General features: G+C 38.6%; 1 protein-coding gene across 5 annotated transcripts in view; it reads left to right on the top strand.

The window, feature by feature from the left end:
* The first annotated feature begins 3,867 nt into the window (after window positions 1-3,867).
* Window positions 3,868-10,974, top strand: part of LOC124868700 (potassium voltage-gated channel subfamily KQT member 5-like) — a 159,115-nt gene continuing 152,008 nt past the window's right edge. For all 5 annotated transcript variants that reach the window (XM_047366212.1, XM_047366208.1, XM_047366210.1 and 2 more), the window contains exon 1: window positions 3,868-4,342. In XM_047366212.1, the coding sequence (XP_047222168.1) occupies window positions 3,954-4,342 (389 nt within the window). In that variant the 5' untranslated portion in view covers window positions 3,868-3,953. The remainder of the gene's footprint in view (window positions 4,343-10,974) is intronic.

Below are 10,974 nucleotides of genomic sequence, written 5' to 3'. Positions count from 1 at the left end.
AGGCAGACACCCTGTCTACTTTTAAGGCTAGGCTTAAAACTTTCCTTTTTGATAAAGCTTATAGTTAGAGTGGCTTAGGTTATCCTGAGCTATCTCTGTAGTTATGCTGCTATAGGCTTAGGCTGCTGGAAGACATAACAACCACTTTCACCCTCTTCGCTACATTCTCAAACTACTCTCCAATTTTGCGTTATTTGCTGTTATTTCAGCTTTAAACTTTGTCTTCTCTCTCTGTTTTTTTCTCTTCCTAGAAACTACATCTGGCCTGACTGTTTTTAGCTTTGGCACCTTCCTGGAGTGGGGGGACCAGCTGAACTGCTGCTGCCAACAACTTAATGCTCACCTTCTACTGATGATACACTTGGCCCTGTCTTTCAGTGTTTAACCTTGTCTTTCCTAGGCATAGCTACTGGCTGAGCTATTTTAGACTTGAAAACTGGCTCAGGGTTAATCTGCTTAGCTGTGTGTCTCTCCATGATGAAGCCACTAAAAAAGCTATAACCATTAATGTTTTACTTTTTTCCCATAGAAAGTACTCCTGGATCAGTGCTTAGGTGTTCTTTTCTGTCTCTGCTCTGTTCTCTCAAACCCCCAGTCGGTCGTGGCAGATGGCCGCTCACACTGAGCCTGGTTCTGCTGGAGGTTTCTTCCTGTTAAAAGTGAGTTTTTCCTCTCCACTGTCGCTACATGCATGCTCAGTATGAGGGATTGCTGCAAAGTCAATACAAGCGACTGTTCACTGTTGCTACATGATCATCCAGGAGAGAATGCTATAAGTCACTGACTCGATGAAATCTGCTCTGTGTCCTTAGACAGAACAACTTTTTAACCAATTTGAATAATAAACTGAATCTGACTGCACTGTTTGATAATTATGATCAATTGGAATATATGTACCTAACTTGAAATCTGTATGATTCGTTTGAGTTGACTTTGTAAAGTGCCTTGAGACGGCATGTGTTGTGAATTTGGCGCTGTATAAATAAAACTGAATTTAGTTGAATTAAATAGTGTGAATAATTTGATCTTCTTCCTTGCGTAATCAGAGTATTATTCCTGTTAGTATAAGGCCTATTTACTGGCACCCCAGCCAAACAGCCTTAATCTTTGATTGCAGCAACATAATATCATATTACAAAAAAAGTTACATCTATTCAGAGAGAAAAAAAATCTTCCGTCATTGGATAATTGTTTTTAACAAAATCTCACTTATTGATACCCCTCACAATCCCTTTAAAATAAAAGTAACTAAGGTATTAATAGTACTGTGTGCTCTTTTTTTTACTTGAGAGTTTCTAGAAAGTTCTAATTAGTAATCTGTTATGTTTTTTCTTTATATGTTTTTCACAGTTAAGTTTTTCAATCGTTCTTCTGTTTATTATTATTCTTCTTCTTAGATATGAAATCATGCTTCTGTTTATTATTTTCCCAATCATGCTTTAGTTTTTGTTTTGTTCATGTCTTAAGTTATGTTTTTTGTATCTGGTTATGCTTTAATTTCATAGTGCACTAGTTTGTATTCAAGGGTCTCTGTTTTGCTCCAGCCACGTTTTGTTTTCTCCTGTCAATTAACTTTATTCAGTTCACCTGCTCCAAACGAATCTGACACCTTTCTTCACCTGGTTCACGTTCCATATATACACCTCCGTTCTGTTTATTCCTTGCGGAAACATTTTCAAATCATGCTCATGTCTTGCTTTCTGGATCATGCTCAGGTCTAGTTTTCTCGATCATGTCAAGGCTGTCTTGCTTGGCTCATTTGCTTGTTTTGATCCTGCCTCATCAGGAGTGAGTTTTTGTTAATTAAATCCTTTTCACTTACCATCATGCTGCCTGCTAGTCTGCATTCTGGGTTCCTCCGTTGGTCAAGTCCTGACATAATCTTTGACTTTGTTTCCCTAGGAATTAAATATGGCGTGACACAGGTGTACTAGTCAGCGGCCAGTGGCTAAAAAAAGCTACTCTGTTGGAGCTACAGAAAAGAGTGATACTAAGTGGTACCTAATGTTTATTTCCATAATAAGCATCAGATGCGATCTACAGACCCATTCAGTACATTGGAATATAACTAAAAGGTTTATTTCAGTAACTCAATTCATTAACTGAAGAAACTGTATAGAATAAATACACAAAGACTATTGTTTTCAAGCCCATATTTCAATTCTAGGACTTTAACTGGAACTATGTGTCTTGGTGACATAAGACGTAGGTTGAGCTTTTCAGCGCCAAAGTTCCAAAGTGGGTTCAGAGAGAAAAAGGGATAAATATGTAAAAAAGTACTTCATAATAATTGCCAATTATCGTGAAGGATCTGTGAAGGTGCTCGTCTGTTTCTCTTTTGAAGGCCCTGTGAACCTGCTTGATTCTAGTGAAATGTTAAAGGAGAGCACTTCACACTGTCCTACTGGCATAAGAGGGTTGTACAAAGTACTAACAGCAGTGCCAATAATTGTAGTACAGATGATTTCCCGTCACTAAATAAATGTTCTCTAATTAAAAATGTTTTTTCTAAATTGCTCTCTTTAGGCTCACTGCAATAAAAAATGAATTTATTTTAAGGCTTTACACAGTTTTAATGGGCAGGTAAGTCTTATAGTGTCACCAAGATTTTATTATTTTATTTACTGCACTGTTATGTCTAAGATATTTGTAAACAGTATTTTTCAGGATCAAACGAATTTAGGAATGTCTTTATTATGTGTTGTAGTACCTTGTTTTTAAAGCTCTTGGTGGAGTCATTAGAGCTGGAACAAGAGGTCAGCCACCAGCAGATGGCGTCGTTTCGTAGGAAGACTAAATCAGCGGCAGGGGAGGAAGCTTCACCTGCAAATTCTCTGTAATAAAGTGAGAACACGCATGAGCGCCACTCATTGTAAGCATGTTCATGTGTGTTTGTGACAGGACGCTGGGTAAGTTCTGCATCTGAGAAACGCGATATTTAGAAAGGTCACGTCAAAGCAGAAAGAAAAGGATCCAGTCAGCAAAAGTCTCACGAGAAAAGATGCGCGGTCGCGTAAGGAGGAAGTTCACACGCAGAAGCATAACTGACATTTAAGGCTTTTCCTCCCCTTCCGAGCACTTTCATTTGAAGTACCAGAAAAAACCCCGCCGATTTTTAGGTTATGACAGCCTTTGCACCCACTTTCAGCAACTGGACGATATTAATAAACAAATAAATAAAATAATTAAGATTATAATCACATCCTAACTGTAACTTTGAGGCGTGGTGATAAAAGATTTGCGATCCTGTTTTAGAGGCATGAAAACTTGTACTTTTGCGCTGCATTATTTGAAAGATAAACACAATCCGAGGTACAAAATAAATAAATGTGTTATTTTACAACATTGGATGTTGCTCACTACGCCTTCTGCATGTATCAAGTGCAAGTACTGCACACTACATATAATCTCAGTTCAAACCCATGTTTATTTTACAGGCTATAAATGATGCTTGTTTAATCGTGAACCTTTCTGGGGAAAAATTATAATCATAAACGAAAAAAAAAAAAACATTAATGCGACGGTTACTCATTTGCATCAAATCTGCATCGGCGCGCCAGCTCCTTCTGACAACAAAGAAACTCGGAGTCAGAAGGCTTTTATTCCTTCATGATGATCAGAAACATAAATGTGATGATAAGACAACATCACTAATGCGCATCTCCCACTGACGCGCAACAGGCTGCAAAGCAAAGCGCAGTGGAATATGACCATCTCCCTGCGCTGTATACCCACGGACACCCTGCAGTCTGTTCTCCGCCAGGCAGACACACGTGGGCACCTTTAAGGCGCGCTGGGGTTTTTGTGTATAATGGGAGGTTGATGTAAGAGGGAGAAAGAGGGCGGTGAACTTGTGCCGGGCCGGGCTAGGGTCGGGCGCTACTGCTTTCACTCTCAGCTCAGAGTCTCACACGTGTAGGAAGGAGTGTATTGCTTTCAGCTTTGGTGATGCCATGCCCAGGAACCACAGCGGAGACGAAGGTAGCGGTGGAGGTGGAGGTAGTGGGCTCTGGATGAGAGCCTCACCTAGGCTTCATAGCGAGGGCTATGGCGTAAAAGATGTGGAGTCCGGACGGAAGATGATGAACAACGCGGGAGATGGGTTGCTGTCTCCTTCTGCCACCACCGCCGCCAGCAGCAGCAGCAGCACCAACGCCGCTGGCGGTCGCGGCTCTGACAGTCTGGCAGGGAAGCAGGGAGCCCGGCTCAGTCTCCTGGGGAAGCCGCTGGTGTACAGTGCCCAGAGCGGGCGAAGAAACGTGCGCTACCGGCGGCTTCAGAACTACCTATACAACGTCCTGGAGAGACCCAGAGCGTGGGCGTTCATCTACCACGCGTTCGTGTAAGTACATCTCACAGTTTGCATGCACAGAAACATCATATGAGACGCGCTGAAGTTTCCACACCTGTTGATGACCCGCTTAAAACTAGATAGAAGGCCACAAAGCTTGTAAGTTTTGGTTGTATTCGTGCTGATGGCTGGCATGCGACGAGACAGGCTCATTTGAACAGATGAGTTAATTTTATAATAATTTTACAGTTTGCTGTTCTTCAATAGAATACATCCGGCCCAAGGCAGAAGAGAACTAAGAAGATGGTTAGGGATCCCCGAAAGCTGTAGAATTGTCATACAAGTCAGGTTTGCAAAAGTAACTCTACTACATGAGGTACACATCAGTACTAATGTTTTAGATAATTAGCGTCCTATTTCAAGCTTCTCACAGGGTTGATATTTACACTTCTTACAACAGGTTGAACAATTATCAATTAAAAATTATATTTTGTTTACATCCGGTATAATTAACATTAATATTATTATGAAAAAAAAATAATGTGCTGTTCTTTCCGTAGATCTTTCTAAAGCATTTTATTTTATAGATGTCTGAAACATTTAGGCTTCAGTGACACAGTATTGGATTGGTTTTCAAACTAAGTTGGAGACAAGATAACAACTCCGAAGCTGTAGAGGTGAAGGCAGATTTACACATAGGACCAGTTATTTTTTTTCTATTTATTAATATAATTATAGAATAGATCTAGGTGCAAAACGTATGGTATCACATTTTCAAAAGAATTGTAATTAAAAACAAACGATTTTCTCTGAAAGAGAATAAATAAAATGAGAATAAAAGACCGTTCAAATGATAGTCACATGTGTAGAGATTTTAACTTTAAAGTGTCTTAAGACTCGAGAAGCTATCAGCAAAGCTGATTCAATGCATAAGTAAAAGAAGCAGCTTTCATACATTATTGACTTTTTCTGGATAATTAAAGCTACATTATTTATATGTCTTCTAAACGAACAGGTAAATTTGCTAAACGTATGTAGCACCTTTCCAGTCATGCTGACCACTCAAAGCAATTTACACTAGAACCACATAATTTCTGACCTCCAGATGCCCCGTGAGAGTTTCTATTAGAAATAAAAAAGAAACATTTTAATATTTTCTAGTCACACCGACGACTCAAAGTGTTTTTCACTGGATCCACATTCACTGGTTTACACTCAAAAACACACATCGATACACAGATTTGTATAGAAAACTTGGTGTTAGGTGCTTTGCTAGGGCAAGATTGCATGCCTTGCTTCAAGAGTAAGCTGGATTTGAACCTACAACTTTTGTATTGAAAGACGACTGCACTAAGCCGCAGCTGTCCCATATGACATTCTCTTTAGGGCCTCTAATATCCTTGGACTGGCCCTTAAGGTCAAATTTTTCTTCCTGTATGACTGTGAAAAAGGTGAGTGTTGATACAACAGCCGATTAACGTTACTGCATTATAAATGTGCTTTGCTAAACATTAGTCTACTGTTACTCGCTTCTTGATTTCTGAATTTCTATGGGCTTCAGTGAGGTGGTTTCAAACAGATCTGGGGTCAATGGACTCAGAAACAACGGTAGCTCTGCTCAATTTGTTTTGGCTTTTCCAGTCATTGATTGCTGTTCTTGTGGGATCATAACTGTCACCGATAGGAAGGAAAACGCATGCTGACTGTAGAGCGCCACTTTTTCTTAATGTGTGTGTGGTTGTACTAGTGTGCAGGTTGCCAGTTTGCTCTCAAGCATGAGACTGTTCCAGTATTTCTAATGATCCTTAAATTGGCTTTTTCAGATTGTCAACACTGTTGCTGGATGACACTCGTGTTTAGTTTGGGCACCAGAGGCTGTTGTTACTGGTACCAGTATGCCAAATGTCCAAGAGATTTCAAAATAAAGTCACAGACATGGCAGAAGCCAGCAAACTGAAATGTGTTGAAAGATGAAGCTTCTAGGTCGAAGCTGTTATATGAGGAAATTTGCTAAGTTGTCACTTGAATTTCCTTAAAGACATTTTTGTAGCCTTTTATCAATAATTTTTCCAGCAAGAAATTAATGTTTTTGGAGAAAGAGTATGTCTAATGCTTCGGTCATACTTCAAAAATGAGAAAGTTGAGTCCCAGGAAAAATATGTTACATTTATCAACTCAAAATTTGTGAATGCTTGATGTGCTTTAGTGAGCAAAACAAAAACAAGTACTAAAGATGTCTCACTATGGATTTTTTACCTCCAATATATATTTGAGTTATTAAAAAATTTGCCTTGGATAATAGTGAGTTGGAGTCCAATGCTTCAATTGAATCAGTAGAGCTGCACAAAATATTCAATCACACTGGTCATTTAATGAGATGTTCATGGCAAAATCCAGAAATCATATTGCAATTTTGTGTTTTCCAAATATCGTGCAGCCCAAATTTAAAACATAGAGGTTTTTAAGTGCAGTAAAATACTACAGTACATCTTATCAGTATAACACTTACTTACCAGCAATGTTCTGGAAGCTGCAAGATCTGTTTGTCTAGTTGGGGAAAGATATTTTGTTGAGGCATATACAGCTACAGACCTCAAACTAACTTTGAGCTTCAAACCCCCAGTTGGTTGTGGCAGATGACCACTCACACCAAGCCTGGTTCTGCAGGAGTTTTCTTCCTGTTAAAAGGGAGTTTTTCCTCTCCATTGTCGCTACATGCATGCTCAGTATGAGGGATTGCTGCAAAGTCAGCGCCAGTGACTGTCCACTGTCTCTACATGCTCCTCCAGGAGGATTGAATGCTACAAGTCACTGACTGGATGCAATCTGCTGGGTTTCCTTAGATAGAAAAACTTTTTATCCAATTTGAATAAATAACTGAATCTGACTGCACTGTTCAATGATTAGGATTAATTGGAATGTATGTACCTGACTTCAAATCTATATGATTCGATTGAATTGCCTCAGCCCATTTTAAAGTTACCCACCTTTCACAGAATGCAACAGGAAACAACACTATACAATTATATTTTCCTCTGCTAAGAGGGAGTCAGGTTTAGCCTAAACCGGCTCAGTTGTGGTTGAGGTGCAAACACACCCTCCATTTCTGCTACCTGTGTGACCCCTTCTCTTTTCCAGTGGTTATAATCAGTCTGACAGAGAGAGGTACCCCCGATCCTTGTGGTTTTTAGTATAACAATGGCCACCAGTGGGCTCTACATGGACACACTTTATCAGTGTATTATTTTATTTAGTACCCCTACACATAGCCCATTCTAAATCGGCCAAACTCTAACACTCAGTAGTTTAATCTAACCTCCCCAACAACCCTATACCATTCCAAACCCTTTGTGAAGTGCCTTGAGACGACATGTGTTGTGAATTGGCGCTATATAAATAAACAAAACTGAAAAACTTAGCATTGAGCAGTTTGCTCAATGCTAAGCTAACATTAGCATTTTTCCTCTCTGTTTCGCATTGGCTTGATATTTTGATTAGCTGTGCACATGAAGAGAGGTAGTAGACATTTGTTGCTGAGTTTAGTCAGGGACTCTGATAAAAATAATTTGAAATACATCGATCAGGACCCTTGTCTGATACTTGGGACCAGATTAAGACATCCCTTGTAATTACTGGTCATATCTCTCGCCTGTTATGATGAGCACCTTTGCATTCATCAGTGCCACCAAGAGTATGCGTGCAACACTTTTTTTCACTTTTTTAGTTACTTTGAGTTTTGCTTTAAAAACACAATTAAATCTTGTTGGGCTAAAGTCACCTTTATACTGTCTGTTTGTTAAGTGTTTTCCAATGTACTTCTAGAACATGGATGTCATTAGATGTCCATGTCCTTTTCCTGTCCAATGGCAATTTATGATTTTCTCTGAGGTCTGACCTGATTCTGTTTTTTTTTTTTTCGAAGGACCTTTAAACATAAAAGAGAAAAATATCCTTCACGTTCTTTGATACAGAAAACAATTTTAAATCCACCAGTGAATATATGAATTACAAGATTACTTCCAATAATGCTGCAAAGCATGTTTCTAACTTCTATTGGAATTTAATTAAAATGTGCATCAAAATCCATGCTGTTTATACACCAAAAATTGTGTGATTTAGTTTAACTATGAATAATAGGGGAAATAAATCTGAGTTTCGGTATTAAACTTACCAATCACCTAGCTGATCATTAAAAAAACTGTCCGATGCTCATCTTTTGTCTTGCAAAGTGCCTTGGGATGACATTCGTTGTGAAATAATCATGTTATCAAAGCCTGACATTTTGTACAATGTTACAAAATCAAAATCCACAAAACCTTAAAACTTGTGTGTTTTGAATATGGATAGACCAGCAACCTGAAGATCATTACAATTAATATTTTTAAAATGTGGCAACTTTGTTTCATGAAATTTTGACTTGCCTTTCTAGGTCATTTTAGTTTATTTTCAAAAGCAGACTTTACTTCCATTTAAATTGCTGTGACCTTGAACAATTGTCATCCACATGTACATTTGCATCACATGTTGCAGTCTTAAGACAGTTGTTGGTATATATTTGCAGGGTGCAGAAATGTATTCATGTGGCATCTCTCTCCCTCTTCAATAATTTCTTTTACTGGAACTTTGACCAGAACTAAAAGAAACATCAAAACACGCTTTTTGTCCAACAAGCTGTTTCTTCAAAATGTTGACTCAAAAAATGCAAATGAGCAAATCTTATGAAAATGTTGACTCACACACACCCACAAGGATCTTTTTCAAGCTCAGACGGCTTTTTCTCAATGCCCATAATCGTTAGGAAAACCCGGCCGGGTGACTGTGAAGCTGGTTAATGACCTTCTTTCATTCCTGCGGCCACGAGGTTCAGCTGGAGATGTGGACGAAGGTGAACTCTTAATCTCAGCCAATCTCTCTTGATCTGTGATGAGTGCTGCTCTTATTGAAGGTGGCCCTGAAAATCGTACAGTTGTTGCAGTTAGCGCCTTCAAGTCAATGGTTTTAGTCATTAATTAGCATAGCCATCATTTCTTCTACTCCTATTAAAAAACAAAAACACCAGATGACCCTTAATACTCAGGATAAAACACCAGTAAAGTGTTTTTTAAAAAAAATCATACTGTTCTTATGGAGTTTTGACAAAAATTCAATCTTTAACACTCACCCCCTCCTCTGCTATGTTCAATGACTCCATCATGTGTCCCCACTCCAACCAATCAGCATCGAGTCCGCATTTCCTCTTCAGCCAATTACCTTCCAAGGCTCCGCTTTAAAGAACTTCACTCACGGACTTCCTCGCTCTTCAAGCTGAGCTTCGACCCTCCTCTTCCCCATGTCCACCATCTGGCTTTCTAGCTCCTCCTGATTCCCCTATCTCCTCAGGCCTCCACTCCACCACCAGTCGGATCCCAAGGGCGAAAGATATCTCTAATTGTAATCCTTAGATGTTCATTCCAGCTCATGTCATTCTCAGTGTACGTGTCGTCCTCCGGGATCTGAGCGCCGAAGAAATAAATATCTACAAATGAACTTCTCTAATCGCCACGTGTGTTTTCTCATTGTGAGTCTTGAAGGATTGAAATGCCTTTCACAACTGAAAATAATCATGTGGTTGTTGTCTCTTTTTGCCCAAATCTTCTGTTGTTATCAGGGGACACTTTTGTCAAACGTTTTGCTTTAACAAGCTTAATTAAAGTTATGCACATATTTTTTAAATATGCACTTAAATTATTAGCAAGGTGATGTAATAATAATGACCAAAGTTAACAGTTTATAAAGTAGTCAATCACTATGTAAACCTAACTATTTAAAGAAGAATAAAGACACAGAACTGATTGTGTTTTGGACAATGTTTTCAATAATCACTGTTTTGATTAAGTATTTGATCAAAAATGCATTAGTTTACCTGCTTTGTAAATACAATACCAGTGTGTTCAGAGCCCTCATTAAATTGTGTCACCTTAGGGAAGTGGCTGATCTTTTTCTATGGTTCCTTGTATAAATGTCCATCAATTAAAAAAATAATAGGTGGATTTTAGTAAAACTGCAAATACCAACCCTCTTATGACTATTCCGTGTGTTGGTTGTTTTATCTTTTAAACAGTTTTTCCATAGTGGACAAAAAAACATAGTTGTTCTGAATAACTGACCAATACAAAAAGTTATCTTCGAAAAAACAGAAGGAGCTCTCACTTATTGCACATCTCTGCAGGCAATGAATGAGCCAATACAGGAGGACTTTATGAAACTCTGGTCTGAAGAAGGTTAATTTATTTGGTTAAGAATAACTGCATCAATAAATGGTTTTGATAGCATGTTTTTATGTTGTCTCACAATAGAAATGATTATTAAAAGCATCAGTGCCTGGTTGGCAAATTGCAAATAAAAATAATGAAATACAGCCAACGGAAGTAGTTATGCATTTTGGAAAATATAGAAACTTTAAAACATGTTGTGTAGGGAAGACTTTAGCTAACAGTCTGGCTGCCTGGTTAGCTAAATATTCGCAATTGTATATTTTTCAGTTAGAGGTGTGTTTGTGTTCGGTATTGGCTTCCTGCAAAACACACGTTGGCTGCTTTTAACACCAGGATCATGGAGAGCAATAACTGATGTTACACTGCACACTTCAGTTTTAGATGAGTACTCTTCACTCAGTAACACTTTCCATCATGAAGATTGTTGTT

This window comes from Girardinichthys multiradiatus, chromosome 5 (assembly GCF_021462225.1).
Source record: "Girardinichthys multiradiatus isolate DD_20200921_A chromosome 5, DD_fGirMul_XY1, whole genome shotgun sequence".
NCBI classification, from domain to species: domain Eukaryota; kingdom Metazoa; phylum Chordata; class Actinopteri; order Cyprinodontiformes; family Goodeidae; genus Girardinichthys; species Girardinichthys multiradiatus.
Note: the sequence above shows the minus strand (reverse complement) of the source record. Positions and strands in the feature narration are given on the sequence as shown.